General features: G+C 47.2%; 1 protein-coding gene across 2 annotated transcripts in view; it reads left to right on the top strand.

Annotated features, from left to right (window-relative positions):
- GCKR (glucokinase regulator) overlaps positions 1 to 17,831 on the top strand; it is a 460,619-nt gene that overhangs the window by 400,653 nt on the left and 42,135 nt on the right. For both annotated transcript variants that reach the window (XM_069605446.1, XM_069605445.1), the window contains 4 exons: positions 7,435 to 7,529; positions 8,336 to 8,441; positions 10,303 to 10,418; positions 14,776 to 14,874. In XM_069605446.1, the coding sequence (XP_069461547.1) occupies positions 7,435 to 7,529; positions 8,336 to 8,441; positions 10,303 to 10,418; positions 14,776 to 14,874 (416 nt within the window). The remainder of the gene's footprint in view (positions 1 to 7,434; positions 7,530 to 8,335; positions 8,442 to 10,302; positions 10,419 to 14,775; positions 14,875 to 17,831) is intronic.

Genomic DNA, 17,831 nt, shown 5'->3' with positions numbered 1-17,831 from the left:
CAATGGGTGTTATGTCCCATTCAGTCTATTCAAGTAAACAATGAAAATTCTGCACCGGCAAGATGGCGCAAGATGATGTGCCATTGCACTGTTACTAGGACGGACCAGGTTCGAATCTCCAGTAGGGCAGCAGTAATAGAAAAAAGTGCCCTTCCCTGCTATTCTGTAACCGGTTTTGCAGGTTGCATAAATAAAGGAAAGATGGCAGATTTTCGCTGAAATAAGGGACTGTCGTGCCAGTAGTTTCAGCCCACCTTGACCTCTGGATATGACCAATAATATGAAGGGATGGTGTCCTCGGTCCCTTGAAGGGCAGCACATCTCACTTGGCTGTCTGGCTCATGAATGCTCCGTAAATCATTTACTAGTGGTTTACATGAGAGATGTGGAGTGGTGGGAGAGAGGGTGACAGGAAAAAAGAGATGCAAAGGTGGATGTGAAAGGAGAGGTGGGTAGAGAAAGGTGCTGGGGAGGTGGGAAACTGAGGACTAAAGAGGAAGGAGGTGAAGGGCAGAAAAAGACACTAGAATGTGAAGTAGGGAAGAGTGGGTTGCAGAGGAAAGAGAGTGCCAGAAGATTCAAAGAGAGCTTTCCTTCCGGGTCCAGTTACTGAATATGGCTTTTTGCATATTGGACCGTGTAGGCCTAGAATAAAATAAACCAAGAGAACATTAATGATTAAACCACCAGAATGACGAAGATTTGTTACACACCTCACATCCAACACTTAATTATGTGTACATTTTCGCCATAACCAGCAGCATTCTGGGTTTTCATCCATTGACAAGCCCAGCCAAACAAGCCGTGAGATAGGCAGTGAGCAGTAACCATAGAGTGGCATGAAAGCGCCTGGCGACAGTAACACCTACAGATGGGCAGAAGTCCCTAACTATGGTCAGCGTTCAGAAGTCTGCAACCTTTATCTCTCCAGATAAAAGCGCCTGGTGACAGCAGCGCCTACAGATGGGCAGAAGTCCCTAACGATGGTCAGCGTTCAGAAGTCTGCAACCTACAGCCCTCCCTATGAAAGCGCCTGGCGACAGCAGCGCCTACAGATGGGCAGAAGTCCCTAACGATGGTCAGCGTTCAGGAGTCTGCAACCTTTATCTCTCCAGATAAAAGCGCCTGGCGACAGCAGCGCCTACAGATTGGCAGGAGTCCCTAACGATGGTCTGCGTTCAGGAGTCTGCCACCTTCAGCTCTCCAGATAAAAGCGCCTGGCGACAGCAGCGCCTACATATGGGCGGAAGTCCCTAACGATGGTCATCGTTCAGGAGTCTGCAACCTTTATCTCTCCAGATAAAAGCACCTGGCGACAGCAGCGCCTACAGATGGGAAGAAGTCCCTAACGATGGTCATCGTTCAGGAGTCTGCAACCTTTATCTCTCCAGATGAAAGCGCCTGGCGGCAGCAGCGCCTACAGATGGGCAGAAGTCCCTAACGATGGTCAGCGTTCAGGAGTCTGCAACCTTCAGCTCTCCAGATGAAAGCGCCTGGCGACAGCAGCGCCTACAGATGGGCAGAAGTCCCTAACGATGGTCAGCGTTCAGAAGTCTGCAACCTACAGCCCTCCCTATGAAAGCGCCTGGCGACAGCAGCGCCTACAGATGGGCTTAAGTCCGTAACGATGGTCAGCGTCCAGGAGTCTGCAACCATCAGCCCTCCCGATGAAAGCGCCTGGCGACAGCAGCGCCTACAGATGGGCTTAAGTCCGTAACGATGGTCTGCGTTCAGAAGTCTGCAACCTTCAGCCCTCCCGATGAAATCGCCTTGTGACAGCAGCGCCTAAAGATGGGCAGAAGTCCCTAACGACGGTCAGCGTTCAGGAGTCTGCCACCTTTATCTGTCCAGATAAAAGCGCCTGGCGACAGCAGCGCCTACAGATTGGCAGGAGTCTCTAACGATGGTCTGCGTTCAGGAGTCTGCAACCTTTATCTCTCCAGATAAAAGAGCCTGGCGACAGCAGCGCCTACAGATGGGCAGAAGTCCCTAACGATGGTCATCGTTCAGGAGTCTGCAACCTTTATCTCTCCAGATAAAAGCGCCTGGCGACAGCAGCGCCTACAGATGGGCAGAAGTCCCTAACGATGGTCATCGTTCAGGAGTCTGCAACCTTTATCTCTCCAGATAAAAGCGCCTGGCGACAGCAGCGCCTACAAATGGGCAGAAGTCCCTAACGATGGTCTGCGTTCAGGAGTCTGCAACCTTCAGCCCTCCCGATAAAAACGCCAGGCGACAGCAGCGCCTACAGATGGGCAGAAGTCCCTAACGATGGTCAGCGTTCAGGAGTCTGCCACCTTTATCTCTCCTGATGAAAGCGCCTGGCGACAGCAGCGCCTACAGATGGGCAGAAGTCCCTAACGATGGTCATCGTTCAGGAGTCTGCAACCTTCAGCCCTCCCGATGAAAGCGCCTGGCGACAGCAGCACCTACAGATGGGCAGAAGTCCCTAACGATGGTCATCGTTCAGGAGTCTGCAACCTTCAGCCCTCCCGATGAAAGCGCCTGGCGACAGCAGCGCCTACAGATGGGCAGAAGTCCCTAACGATGGTCTGCGTTCAGGAGTCTGCAACCTTCAGCCCTCCCAATGAAAGCGCCTGGCGACAGCAGCGTCTACAGATGGGCAGAAGTCCCTAACGATGGTCATCGTTCAGGAGTCTGCAACCTTCAGCCCTCATGATGAAAGTGCCTCTGCAACCTTTATCTCTCCAGATAAAAGCGCCTGGCGACAGCAGCGCCTACAGATGGGCAGAAGTCCCTAACGATGGTCAGCGTTCAGGAGTCTGCAACCTTTATCTCTCCAGATAAAAGCGCCTGGCGACAGCAGCGCCTACAGATGGGCAGAAGTCCCTAACGATGGTCAGCGTTCAGGAGTCTGCAACCTTCAGCCCTCATGATGAAAGTGCCTCTGCAACCTTTATCTCTCCAGATAAAAGCGCCTGGCGACAGCAGCGCCTACAGATGGGCAGAAGTCCCTAACGATGGTCAGCGTTCAGGAGTCTGCAACCTTCAGCCCTCCCGATGAAAGCGCCTGGCGACAGCAGCACCTACAGATGGGCAGAAGTCCCTAACGATGGTCTGCGTTCAGGAGTCTGCAACCTTTATCTCTCCCGATGAAAGCGCCTGGCGACAGCAGCGCCTACAGATGGGCAGGAGTCCCTAACGATGGTCATCGTTCAGGAGTCTGCAACCTTCAGCCCTCCCAATGAAAGCGCCTGGCGACAGCAGCACCTACAGATGGGCAGGAGTCCCTAACGATGGTCATCGTTCAGGAGTCTGCAACCTTCAGCCCTCCCAATGAAAGCGCCTGGCGACAGCAGCACCTACAGATGGGCAGGAGTCCCTAACGATGGTCATCGTTCAGGAGTCTGCAACCTTCAGCCCTCCCAATGAAAGCGCCTGGCGACAGCAGCACCTACAGATGGGCAGGAGTCCCTAACGATGGTCATCGTTCAGGAGTCTGCAACCTTCAGCCCTCCCAATGAAAGCGCCTGGCGACAGCAGCACCTACAGATGGGCAGAAGTCCCTAACGATGGTCTGCGTTCAGGAGTCTGCAACCTTTATCTCTCCCGATGAAAGCGCCTGGCGACAGCAGCGCCTACAGATGGGCAGGAGTCCCTAACGATGGTCATCGTTCAGGAGTCTGCAACCTTCAGCCCTCCCAATGAAAGCGCCTGGCGACAGCAGCACCTACAGATGGGCAGGAGTCCCTAACGATGGTCATCGTTCAGGAGTCTGCAACCTTCAGCCCTCCCAATGAAAGCGCCTGGCGACAGCAGCACCTACAGATGGGCAGGAGTCCCTAACGATGGTCATCGTTCAGGAGTCTGCAACCTTCAGCCCTCCCAATGAAAGCGCCTGGCGACAGCAGCACCTACAGATGGGCAGGAGTCCCTAACGATGGTCATCGTTCAGGAGTCTGCAACCTTCAGCCCTCCCAATGAAAGCGCCTGGCGACAGCAGCACCTACAGATGGGCAGGAGTCCCTAACGATGGTCATCGTTCAGGAGTCTGCAACCTTCAGCCCTCCCAATGAAAGCGCCTGGCGACAGCAGCACCTACAGATGGGCAGAAGTCCCTAACGATGTTCAGCGTTCAGAAGTCTGCAACCTACAGCCCTCCCTATGAAAGCGCCTGGCGACAGCAGCGCCTACAGATGGGCAGAAGTCCCTAACGATGTTCAGCGTTCAGAAGTCTGCAACCTACAGCCCTCCCAATGAAAGCGCCTGGCGACAGCAGCGCCTACAGATGGGCAGAAGTCCCTAACGATGTTCAGCGTTCAGGAGTCTGCAACCTTCAGCTCTCCAGATGTTTTGGACTACAACTCCAATCGGGCCTAACAACATAGTCAATGGCGAATAATCAATGGGGTTGTAGACCAAAATTAAATCATAAAAACAGAAGTTTGAAAAAGATTAAAGTTTGGAAAAAAAAGTTTGGAAACATAAACCTTTGAAAAACAACCGTGAAAAGAGATGAATCCTCCAGTTAAAATAATCAGGAGGAAGAGGAGAGGTGGATCCAGGAGAGGGAGTGGGATAAGTGGAGACAACGTGTTTTAATAAAAATAAAAACCTTTTGATTTTGGTCAAAAGGAAACCTCGTTTGGGGCAAGCAGAGGAAATGTCATCAGTGAAAAAATGGCAAAAAAGGGGCAATAACTGCATGATGGGGAACATGAAGTGGACGAAATAAAGGAGGAGGGGGGTCAAGAGGGCAGCAAAAGGAAAGGCCCTTTAAAAATAGTGTAACAAAAGGAATGCATCAAAAGTACATACGTTTCAAACTTAAGTGGCACAGCACTGCAAAGTATACATGACAGGTGGATTTTCTGACTTTCACTTCAATTTCGAGATTTAAGTTTCAAACTTTGGTGCTTCAACTTTAAGCTTTTCAAAGTAATTACTTATAATCAAAACAGTCAACAAACATATTTTCGAGATGGGTAGCGGCAACTAGAGATGGCCCCGTAGATGGTGGCAGTGCCTTGAGATGGCTGCCAGCACCTGGGGCGGAAGGGAGATTGGGGGGAGCAGGATCTCTAAAAGACGTTGTCAGCACCAGGAGCCCCTAGAGATAGTCTGCAGTCTCTAGAAATGGTGTTCAGTATCTGGAGGTGGTCTGCTGTCTCTTGAGGTAATATGCAGTCTCTAGAGATGGCCTGCAGTCTCTAGAGGTGGTCTGCAGTCTCTGGAGGTGGTGTGCACTCTCTAGAGGTGGCCTGCAGTCTCTAGAGATGGTCTGCAGTCTCTAGAGATGGTGTTCAGTATCTGGAGGTGGTCTGCAGTCTCTTGAGGTGATATGCAGTCTCTAGAGATGGCCTGCAGTCTCTAGAGATTGTCTGCAGTCTTTAGGGATGGCCTGCAGTCTCTAGAGATGGTCTGCAGTCTCTAGAGGTGGTCTGCAGTCTCTAGAGGTGGTCTGCAGTCCCTGGAGGTGGTGTGCAGTCTCTAGAGGTGGCCTGCAGTCTCTAGAGATGGTCTGCAGTCTCTAGAGATGGTGTGCAGTATCTGGAGGTGGTCTACAGTCTCTAGAGATGGTGTACAGTATCTGGAGGTGGTCTCTTGAGGTGATATGCAGTCTCTAGAGATGGCCTGCAGTCTCTAGAGATTGTCTGCAGTCTCTAGAGGTGGTCTGCAGTCTCTGGAGGTGGTGTGCAGTCTCTAGAGGTGGTCTGCAGTCTCTAGAGGTGGTCCTCAGTCTCTGGAGGTGGTGTGCAGTCTCTAGAGGTGGTCTGCAGTCTCTAGAGGTGGCCTGCAGTCTCTGGAGGTGGCCTGCAGTCTCTAGAGGTGGTCTGCAGTCTCTAGAGGTGGTCTGCAGTCTCTGGATGTGGTGTGCAGTCTCTAGGGGTGGCCTGCAGTCTCTAGAGATGGTCTGCAGCCTCTGGAGGTGGTCTGCCGTCTCTTGAGGTGATATGCAGTCTCTAGAGATGGCTTGCAGTCTCTAGAGATTGTTTGCAGTCTCTAGAGATTGTTTGCAGTCTCTAGAGATGGCCTCCAGTCTCTAGAGGTGGTCTGGAGTCTCTAGAGGGGGTCTGCAGTCTCTAGAGGTGGTCTGCAGTCTCTGGAGGTGGTCTGCAGTCTCCGGAGGTGGTGTGCAGTCTCTAGAGGTGGCCTGCAGTCTCTAGAGATGGTCTGCAGTCTCTAGAGGTGGTCTGCAGTCTCTAGAGGTGGTTTGCAGTCTTTGCAGTCTATAGAGGTGTTCTGCAGTATCTAGAGGTGGTCTGCAGTCTCTGGAGGTGGTCTGCAGTCGCTGGAGGTGGTGTGCAGTCTCTAGAGGTGGCCTGCAGTCTCTAGAGATGGTCTGTAGTCTCTAGAGGTGGTCTGCAGTCTCTAGAGGTGGTCTGCAGTCTCTGAAGTCTCTAGAGATGGTCTGCAGTCTCTAGACGTGATATGCAGTCTCTAGAGGTGGTCTGCAGTCTCTAGAGGTGATATGCAGTCTCTGCAGTCTCTAGAGATGGTCTGCCGTCTCTGGAGGTGGTCCGCAGTCTCTTGAGGTGGTGTGCAATCTCTGGAGATGGCCTGCAGTCTCTAGAGATGGCCTGCAGTCTCTAGAGGTGATATGCAGTCTCTGCAGTCTCTAGAGGTGGTCTGCAGTGTCTGGGGGTGGTTATCAGCACCAGTAGATGGCTTATATCCATAGAGACCCACAGCCCATATGAAGGGCTGGAAGCATGAAAAGATGGTCTATGGTGCCTGGTGATGGTCGGCAGGGATTAAACATGGAATACAGTGCAGGGGATGGTCAGCAGCAAACAGACAGTCCTTATTCCCTAGATATGGTCAGCAGAATTTTAAATGCCGTTCCTGTCAATAGGGATGGCTTGTAGTTTCCATAAATGGGTGGCAATGCCCAGTGACAGTGCCTACTCCCTGCAGAGGGTCGTTAGCCCCTAGAGGCCATGCCGAGCCCCTAGAGAGTGTCAGCGGTGCAGGAGAACAGCCCATAGACCCTACAGATGTTTGTCCATCACTAGAGATGGTTACCACTCGCTGGGCCTGGAGACAGGTCTTGGTCCCTAGAGATGGACAGTGGTGTCTAGTGACACCTGATAGTGCCTAGAGATAGTCGGTAGTGCTTTGAGACAGTTTCTAGTCCGCAGAGATGCTCCGAAGCGACATGATAGAGTCTGCAAGCCCTGGAGAGGTCAGGACATAGAGACAGTGATCTGTCATATTGGCAGCAGCATGTACAGACTGCCATCTGTAGAGTTGGCTGCCCGGTATTACGCACCATACGCTTGTGGGCAGCCCCGCACTAGAAGCAATGGTGCTGCAGCAGGCAGGGAAATGGATGTCAGAGCTCCACCTGCAGTTCTGATCCACTATCACCACATCCGTACCACTGTAGCTAGCACCACCAATGGTTGTACAACGTGTCTCATAGAAGTTGCATGTGCCATACTCAATGAGTCTCTCTCCGGTTCTCCGCAGGCTCCCTTTGTGGCCGGGCAGCTCGACTACTGCCTGAACAATCTGGACATCTTCGTGCCCGTCATGGTGGGCTTCAATCCAGTGAGCATGGCCAGGTGAGCCCCTAGAGCAAAGTCTATAGAGCCGGGACAGCCGCCGTGTTATGCGCCCCTTATGGTGGGACTCTTAAGGGTCATGGCTTCAGAATTAAGCAATATTGTACTGCCAGCACCTCATTTTATAAAACTATGCATTGGGATGTTATGCACATTCTATGCTCTTTCCTCAGTAGAAAGCTTATGGGGTCTTGTGAGTGTCTGTAGGGAATTGTGTGAGTGCTCTGAGTACCAAAACAGAGTGTGTTGAGTGCACTCTTATTGTATGTTGGGTTCCATATACGATTGCTCGAAGGCGAAGGGTATTCTGGGGTCTATGGAGGGTCTGTTCGGAGGTATGTGAGGGTCTGGGTCTAAGGGATATGCAGTGATCTATGAGGGGCTGTTGAGGGCCAGGGGTGTCACTATTGTGGGATATGGGGGTGCTATATGATAGCGTGTTGGGCCTTAAGTGGGCATGAGAGCATTTGCTGGGAGAGTGTATTAGGAAATGTGAGTGAAGGTCTGCTGAGGAGCAGGTGTGGATCTGTTGGAGGGTCCTGTGAGGATATGTTGTGGTCATGTGTAGATCTGTTGGGGGCCAAGGGAGGGTCCATTGTGGGCTACTTGAGGGCCATGGAAAGGGCAGCTTGAGCTCTGTGAATTTCGGGTGGGGCTTGTGGAGCTCTGGTGTGGGCACTGTGCGGGGCTGTTGAGAACTTTGCGGGGATCTGTTTGAGTCATTGAGGTCTGTGCCTGGGACTATTGGGGGCTTTGTGATCTCTTAGCAGCAGATGTTCTTGGCACAAAGGTTTCTCCTGTTTTAGGAAAGAGGCCATCGATGGCTGGAACTCGTCCTTCTTCCAGGTGGCGGAGCGGATGCAGAAGCTTCAGGAAACCCAGAGCGCCTTTGTCCTGAACCCGGCTGTAGGGGTACGGATTTTTTTTTTTAATTATAATATACTTTTAACCACATGGCTTTGTATATACAATATTAATGCAACATAGGAACATTTAAAACATCACAACAGTAATACAATTTATCCTAAAACCTGCTCTATGTTATAGACCCCTTCAACCGCAGCAGTGTCTGTACACTTCACAATCAAGAATGGTTCACTGCACAGTCTTGTAAGAAAAACGGCCATGCCTCTTGTTGCCTTCAGCCATTTGCTCTCTCATGCCCATCTATGTCCAAGCAGTAGGCGGGCATTTAATACCAGTCTGCAGATGGAAGCATTTCTCCTGAAGGGATGCAGGGTTACTGGATGGTGTGATCAGTGGCCTATCCATAAAACATATGTGACATTGGTAAACCCCTCCTGTGCTGATGAATGAGTGGCAGCCCCCCCCCTGCAGGGGGTCCATCGCCTGCTCTAATTACTGATGCACAGTGAGAGGCATATGCTTTTCCCTTCCCCTACTACAACCCCTGCTGGGGGGCCTTGGACACTCCTCTGGGGGTGAGGGGAAGGCTCTGGAGGTAAGGGGTGATAAAATCACATCAGAGCACTTATCCTTTGGTGTGGACTATAAAGAGGCCCTGATCCTCTGGGGTGGGTTCTAAAGCAGGGCTCGCACATCCACTAGGTCACTCACGTTGGCGAGGAGATTTTATGACCTTGCTAGCAAGTATGGAGATGTTCAAAACTTTTATTTGATATTTACTGCAAACACATGTTTGCAGTAAATAGCAAATACAGGTTTCACTGTGCATGGTTGGCCTTTGGATGGAGGCACTGCACTAAATATGAAGTGTACTTATGGGGACATGCACCATTTTACAGAAAGCACTGGTAAACTGGTAAACATGTTGTCACCCTGCACCGCGGGGAAAGTGCATTTCTCTTAGATCAAGGATGTAAACTGAGGCACTCGGCCTGCAGGTCTAGAGGAATTGTCATGAATTTGTAAGTCCTGTAAAGAGGGGCTAACCCAGTAGTGTGGATTATACAAAGGTACATGCCCTGTGCTGTACCTTGTAAAGGGGCTCTGGCCATATGCTGTGGATTATAAGGAGGAGTGGGCCCTGTGATTTGGACCATAAAGAATTATCGGTCCAGTGGTTTGAGCTTTAAAGAGGATGTTGCCCTGTGGTGTGGGTTGAAAAGAGGCGGTGGCCCTTTGGCGTGGATTCTAAAGATGGGCTGGTCCTGTCATGTGGATTATAAAGGGGGTCTGACCCTGTTGTATGACTTGTAATGAGACTCTGGCCCTGTGGTGTGGACTGTATAAAGAGGGGCAGGACATGTAGCAGTGATTATGCAGAGGTTCTGGACCTGTGGTGTGGATGTTTGCAAATAGAAGGTGGTTGATCCTTTGGTTTGTGATGATTTGTGACACTTGTGGCTTGTTCAGATGGTGCATACCAGTGAATCATGAGCAGCAATGAGCCCAGTGGACTTTAATGGGAGTTACCAGTGGTGGTTTATAACATGGGGGACCCAGTAGGAGTGCCCAATGGTTGATAACAGGAGTGGCATAGTGGTTTTTAACTGAAGGAGCTGTTTGGTTTGTAATGATGGTTGGCAATTGTGGTTCTCGAGGAGGGGCAGAAGAGTCATTTTTAAAGGGGCGTAGGCTGTGTTTTGGAAAGAGTGACCTGTTTTCATATAGTTCTCTGTTTTCTGACTTATGTGCCACCTGTGGTTAATTGAGTGGGAAAGCGCTTGTCGATGACCACGATGGTCAGGGCCTTCCTCTCACCCTCGCTTCGCAGATGTCTCTGCATGACCCTTATACCACTGCTTTGTTTATTGCACCGTCGCTCATTTTCCCCGTGTTTATGTCTTAGCCTGAAGGCATCAGCGGCTCCTCGCGCATGAAAGGTGGCAGTGCCACGAAGATCCTCTTGGAGACCCTTTTTCTGGTGGCGCACAAAGCTGACTCCAACGTTGAGGTGTCTGAGAAGTAAGTCCTGCTGATGGTGGTGAGCCGCGGATGAAAATGTGAAAGGGTTTGTTATAGACCTCTACATCTTCAGATCCATGATTTTAAAACTCCAAACACCACTCAGGTCATGTAACCCTGTGCCTAAGGATTGTGTGTATTAACACCACTCAGGTCATGTAACCCTGTGCCTAAGGATTGTGTGTATTAACACCACTCAGGTCATGTAACCCTGTGCCTAAGGATTGTGTGTATTAACACCACTCAGGTCATGTAACCCTGTGCCTAAGGATTGTGTGTATTAACACCACTCAGGTCATGTAACCCTGTGCCTAAGGATTGTGTGTATTAACACCACTCAGGTCAGGTATCCCTGTGCCTAAGGATTGTGTGTATTAACACCACTCAGGTCATGTAACCCTGTGCCTAAGGATTGTGTGTATTAACACCACTCAGGCCATGTAACCCTGTGCCTAAGGATTGTGTGAAGGATTGTGTGTATTAACACCACTCAGGTCATGTAACCCTGTGCCTAAGGATTGTGTGTATTAACACCACTCAGGTCAGGTATCCCTGTGCCTAAGGATTGTGTGTATTAACACCACTCAGGTCAGGTATCCCTGTGCCTAAGGATTGTGTGTATTAACACCACTCAGGTCAGGTATCCCTGTGCCTAAGGATTGTGTGTATTAACACCACTCAGGTCAGGTATCCCTGTGCCTAAGGATTGTGTGTATTAACACCACTCAGGTCATGTAACCCTGTGCCTAAGGATTGTGTGTATTAACACCACTCAGGTCGGTATCCCTGTGCCTAAGGATTGTGTGTATTAACACCACTCAGGTCAGGTATCCCTGTGCCTAAGGATTGTGTGTATTAACAACACTCAGGTCACGTATCCCTGTGCCTAAGGATTGTGTGTATTAACACCACTCAGGTCAGGTATCCCTGTGCCTAAGGATTGTGTGTATTAACACCACTCAGGTCAGGTAACCCTGTGCCTAAGGATTGTGTGTATTAACACCACTCAGGTCAGGTATCCCTGGGCCTAAGGATTGTGTGTATTAACACCACTCAGGTCAAGTATCCCTGTGCCTAAGGATTGTGTGTATTAACACCACTCAGGTCATGTAACCCTGTGCCTAAGGATTGTGTGTATTAACACCACTCAGGTCAGGTATCCCTGTGCCTAAGGATTGTGTGTATTAACACCACTCAGGTGTGTGTTTTGCATTCTGTTCTTGTGTATCTGTTTCATCACAAGAGCAGTGACTGTACCAGAATAATAATAATATTAATAGTAATACAATTAAGATCAATATAATAATCATAACAAGTATAATAATAAATAATACCCTGTTATAATACATGTAATAATACCATTGTCTTTCTTGAGTTTCAATCACAGGTTATGCAATTCTTTGATATTTCACTCAATTTAATATATACTAGGCTTTGATTTGTGCATTCCAAATTGAAACTATGTAACTGGAAAAAAAGGCCATATTAATTAATTGGTCCAATCCATCTCCCTTTTAAATAATTACACATTCTGCACAGCGAGGAAAAAAGATTTTCTATTGGCGTCTTATATGCAAATTTAAAAACCTACACGTTTCTGAGAGTGTTACAGCATTCATAATTACTGTTCCAGATTCTCTCATTCCGTCCTTATCACTGCCTTTCCTTTTTAAAAGTCACCCTCACTAATGTGTCTAGCATAGACATACTTCTTTAGTCTGTAGTTTCCCTTTTCATTTTTCATATTTTAGAATTATTTTCTCACCCATATTTAAGGCTTTCCTGACCACAAGGCAGGGTTAGTGATCTCTTATCTTGCTTCTGCAGTTTGGTAAAAAGTGTAGGCTTACTCCTCAACTTAATATCGTCTATATTAATTTGTCTGGTTCACACACTGACATAAGAGGAGACCATGAAACTACAGGGTTCATAGTGGATCCAACATTTAGTGGAATCAATTAGATTAAAAGTATCCATATTTTTATCAGGATCACAATAAAGCCGAATGCAGAGTTCCTTCCGCCACGGTCCAGCACACTCATCCTTTTTTATTTCAGAAATTGTAGACAGTGTATCGCTTCATTCTTCTTCTAACATATTAGTATCAATCTTTGCCTTCCATTGCTGTAAAGATTGGATAAAAGGCATAGCTTTCTATGAGGGGTTTGTTTGTAAATCCTCAGATACAATATAGTGATTTTTTTTACATAGAAGCATATATTAGGGGATAGCACTCCAAGTTGCTTTCAATTGACTTCCTGAGTATTAAAAGAAATGTTCTGTTTGGAGCTCTTGGAAATTGTAATCCTTGTATTCTTTTTTTAGTAAATTATTAAAACTTTGTTATGGATTAAGTCTAAAGTTACAAAGTTTCTCCAAAGGAAAGCTATGTAGTGTATACATTTATTTCTTATCCTTCATGATCTGTTCCAAAAGGAATGTTTTCTTTGAAGAGATGTAACTTTCAGATTCTTACAGGACAGTGGGCTGATGTCTTAGCAGGTAGAACATGTGCCAAATGGCTGGTGGTTAGCTAACTTACTAGACGTTTGGAGTATTGCCCTCATTGGCCATGATGCAATTTCGTAAAAGGAAAGATCTGCCCAATTAGAGATTTCAGAGCTGACTTGCTCGCGAAACGTACCTGTTTGAATTGCTGTGACACTTTGACAGTACCCCTTTACATTCAATCCCAACATTTTTGAAGAAGGTTTGTGGTCTCCTTTTAGATACGTAGGTCGTTCTGCCTTTTCCATAATTGTGATTTAAGCAGTGTCTCAATTTGTCATGAAAACCACAAGTCCTGTTCTCCTTTTTGTTCACTAGGTACAGCCATTTGGGTAGAATTACTTGCTCCACAAGGATGAGTTTAACCCACACAATCTAACCTCCATAATTTCCACTTTATTATGTTTTCATTTACACTTTCCAATGTTGGGTCCTTAACAACGACGCTGTCTTTTTCATAGAATTAGGAAATGTGACCCATAGGAAATGAATGCTGCTTTAAGACCATACAACTTTGAAATCACCCTATACATTTTGGTTAAACCTTGTAAATGGTTAGTCTTGTTTATTTTAATGAGTTGAATTTGTAATTTAAGATTTTCGTTAAGAAACTTTATTTCCTCCAGTATGCTGGAGAGGGGTCTGTTTGGGTCTGTCAGACAGTAACCTATGGCATATCATACATGAATCACAAAACCTTCTACAATTGTGCATGACTTTCTGTTCCAAAGATTTGACAAGTATTGACATGCCCAGTGGTTTGGACATTTGTTTAGACAGACATATTCTACTGTTTCAGATATTTTGAACATTTAAATGTTTATAGATTACAATCCTCTACAAATTATACCAAACATCAATGACATTTTACTAAAAGTCTTTGCATTTTTATTTTGACAAAACTCATAAGATTGGAATGTTACCAGTTGTATTTACTTTTATTATGCCACAAGAGAACAAATGAGAAAAGCCGCAAACTTCAAGTCAGAGCTCTGTGCTGAAACACTGCATAGCTTGCGAATCAAGTAGCCGCAAGGACACTTCGTTAAAAAGCATTTAATTACACTACACTGCTTGATAGCGGAAACTAACACATTACCTTTCATACTGCTGTTTATGCAGGTAGAATTGGCTTAAAATGTGATAAGGATTTAGTTGACACACAGAATGTGCCACATATCATCCCACTGGCCTACATTTATCCCCCCACACATGGCAGAAATAATTGCCAAACCCACATGCACGTTCTGTACCAACATTGATTTTTCTGTCAAAGGTGGCTAGCAGCATCTATATGAGCCAAAACTTAAAATGAAGAAGATAGGGCACCATTCATATAACCCATGTGAAACAGTTCCTCCATTCGAAGACATTTCATTTGTGGGGAACATATTCCATTTCGATTTCCTGTAACTCTATGTCCAGATTGTCCCAATTCACTTGGTTAAACGCCTTTTCTGTATCAGGGGTGGGCTTTCTTTTAATGTTCTGGGATTTGTGTCAAATTTGGCAATAGCTTTGGACTAAGAAGCACCAGCTTCTTATTTAGCTGAATAGCTAATCAAAATTAGGCTATCTCTAAAAAAAGATGCGAGTACTGTAACTTTATTCAGGGAGCAGCCAGAGTATTTTGAGTACTGTATCTTTACGGGATGATAGATCTATTGGCTCTGTTTATGAAGCACCTAATGTATAGAGTTCTACGAATCATTACAGTCATAGGTCTCTTAAGGAATAGATCATAACCAGCTGAGCTACTCTGTTTTAAGTGACAGAGAGATGAGTCAAAATGGACAAATATCAAAGGGCGCCCGTTAACGTTGCCATTTCTGCTATTCTTCTCATCTAGATGTCTGCTGGAAATCCTGAGGACCTATGAGCGGGCGCACAAGGTCACATATTCTCAGAGCAAAAAGATTGCTGCCCTGGTCAAGCAGGCAGGAACCAGGTGGGTACAGCATGGACATGAAAGCCTTTCATTCCAGAGAGTGATAGTATGTACCGTTGGCATCCAGCGCATATCACAGGCAGTTTTCAGAAAAGTCTGGTGTTTACAATGGGCCGCATTGTGTTTGTCAGAAAGTGTGCTTGACTGAAAATGCATATAGGTTCAGAAAATGTATCCCAGCCAACTTGTTGGGTATAGAAGTGATGACGTTCACCTTCATGGCATGCCTTTTTTACTGTGACCATGACATGTCACCATGCCGCCTCTTTCATGATATCACACAGTTGAACCGCAACGAGCTGAAATCAAGCCCTCTCGATGGCATTGGTCTATTGCTTGCTGAGAACCTCACCCCTATAGCCTGTGTCCATTCCTTACTTTGCATTGTCGAATACCATTGGGCTCTCTGTTATTTAACCTCAAGTCTTATTTTCTAGTGTGTCCTGATAAACAGAACCTTATTCTGGATTCCTAGCAGCGAGGAGGTGTCAGGGGGTGGGATAACTATTTCGTGATTACTCAGGGGCTAAAATCACACTTAAGAATCAGAAGGAAGGGGTGCAGGGTCCAACACCTGGGGGGAGTGGGAAAGGAAATGAGGGTGGTGTGAAAGGTGCCCTGTTGGTTAACTTAAATACATACTTACTTGAAGCTGTTGATCTGGGAATCTTATCTCATGACTCTGTGTCGGACCCGAACCCCCCAGCTTGTAACCCCAAATTCATAGAGTCCTAGTTCCAAGGAAGGGAGTCAGACGTTGTGTAACCTGTGTTTATTGTCACAGTGTACACTGGCCAGATGACTCCCTGTCTCTGTAAAAGTGCTTTTCCAGTCCTGCATCTCAGTTGCCAAACTAGAGCATTCTAGGGGATGTGGTCTTGGTCGTCGTTAATTGAATCATTTGGACTCTAGCACCAGATATAATTAACTTGTGAACTGAAAGTCCAGGTCTGGAAACGTGATGTCAAGATGCCACAGAGTCATCTTGCCACGCGATTGCTGAGCACTGATCCGAGAGCAGGGGTGCTATAGAAAGGGGATATATGCAGAACAGAAGGTAACTGTTGAGTGCCTGTCAAATAGAGGGCAGGTATTGGCTAAACAATGTTAGTGGACAAGGTGGTGAAATACTGGATTGTCTGGTTAAAAACCCTGGAACTTGTGAACTTTGTGTGTAAGGGGTTAAGTTACATGGGATTTGTATAGTGCACCTAAACCATGTGCCACTGATATTCCTCTAGTGTGACTGCTGAGCTGGATAGTCAGACTGCACATCATAGGGTAGGTGAGTGGATGGTCTTGGCAGGAATCAGAAGCATAACAGACCCTTCCGAGTTTGTGATGGATTGGCTTTGGCTGGCCTTTAGAGACCTAAAGTCCCTCCTGGTCACCTTCAAGTCCAGGTTTGAGATGATGTGTGTGAACCTGCGTCGAATTATTCCTTTCTGGTAGTGTCACATGTACGTCTGGCTCTAGTCCTTGCGAGCGGGGAGTGATAGGGAGGGGCATGGAGACAGGGACGTCATTTCACCAAAATGCCAGGGATAGCGGAAGTGACATCACACGACCCTTGACCATTGACCCCACCCCGAAGTGATATCGCGGGAAGCGATGGAACACGACCCTTCACCCATTGACAAAACAGGAAGTGGCATCACATAGCGTTGTACACTACAAAAAATATGGTTACGATATCACTATAATGTGATGTACATTTCATACAAGAATGGATCGCTATATGTATCGTTAAGATCAGTGTGTATGAGCCCATATTACGAAATTACTGTGAATGCAAGCAGACGTCCATGACCAAATGATAATGATGTGCTATTATATAGCACTTAGGCTTAAACGCTTTACATAGAAGACATATACACCCAATATCACCCAACCTGTGTTGGTACCCATTTATCAACCTCAGAAGGATGAAAGGCTGAGTTGAGGCGTTTAAAAACAAACTAAATCAGTGACTCACCCCCTGAAGTGTGCCTGAAATAAACCTTTAATGAGTCTAGCAATTATTGTATAGAATTCCAGAAAGACACATTTTTTGGCATTCCTATTCTTTCTTATTTAGGGTCAGTGCTGAAAGTGTTAGACTTGTGGCACTCCTGTTCTTATTTTTGTTCTTTTTTTAAAGGGGCCTGAACAAGAAAGCCAGCCACTCCAGAATTAAAGATCCACATGGTGCTGGCCAGGAGCTTGCATTGCATTGCAAAAAAAAAAAAAGTCTTTTTTTTTTATTTAATTTTTTTAGAGGTCGCAAGGGAGACCACAGAGGTCGCCCCTGCGACCTCTGGCGACCCCCAAATGACGTCCCTGCATGGAGAGGGGGATGTTCAGTTGATGTGTGGCACTATTGTGATGCATAATAAGCAGCAGCGAGCAAGACTCTTCTGTGTTGCTTCAGTGGCCACAATGTCACAGTACTCTTTGTCCTTCATCTCTTCTTTTACACGGCCCATGTGTGCAAGCGCCTTGTGCACTCTAGCGTTAGGCCTGCTCAACCCCTGATTGCTTTATTCATAATGGGGAACCCTCCGAACACTCCACCCACACCCCTCTATGTACCCGTTCCTCTAACATACCCACCCATCTCTGCACCAGAATAAGTTGTGTCCCCTTCCGACCCTCCTAACGCCGCACTCCACATTCACTCTCAGATGTCCCCGGTAGCACTCCTGCGTGGACCTGGCACACTACAAAGAGCTAAGGCAGCCACCAGAGGTTCCAAAGAATCAGTGGGTCACGTGTTCCGGCCATGACATGAAGTCAAACTATCAGCTGCGCCTCCCCATAGGTATTCTTCCTTTTCTCACTTTCCCCCAGAAGCTTACTGGCTCCAGAGCCCTGGTACTCTCTAGGCTGGACTATTGCAACAGCCACTTTCTAAATCTAACTGCGTCTACTCTTCGACCCTTACAACTTATCCAAACCAGGACTGCAAGTCTTGTCCT

This window comes from Ambystoma mexicanum, chromosome 4p, assembly GCF_040938575.1.
Source record: "Ambystoma mexicanum isolate Mex_15411 chromosome 4p, UKY_AmexF1_1, whole genome shotgun sequence".
In the NCBI taxonomy this organism is placed as follows: domain Eukaryota; kingdom Metazoa; phylum Chordata; class Amphibia; order Caudata; family Ambystomatidae; genus Ambystoma; species Ambystoma mexicanum.
This window is presented reverse-complemented; position numbering and strand designations above follow the sequence as displayed.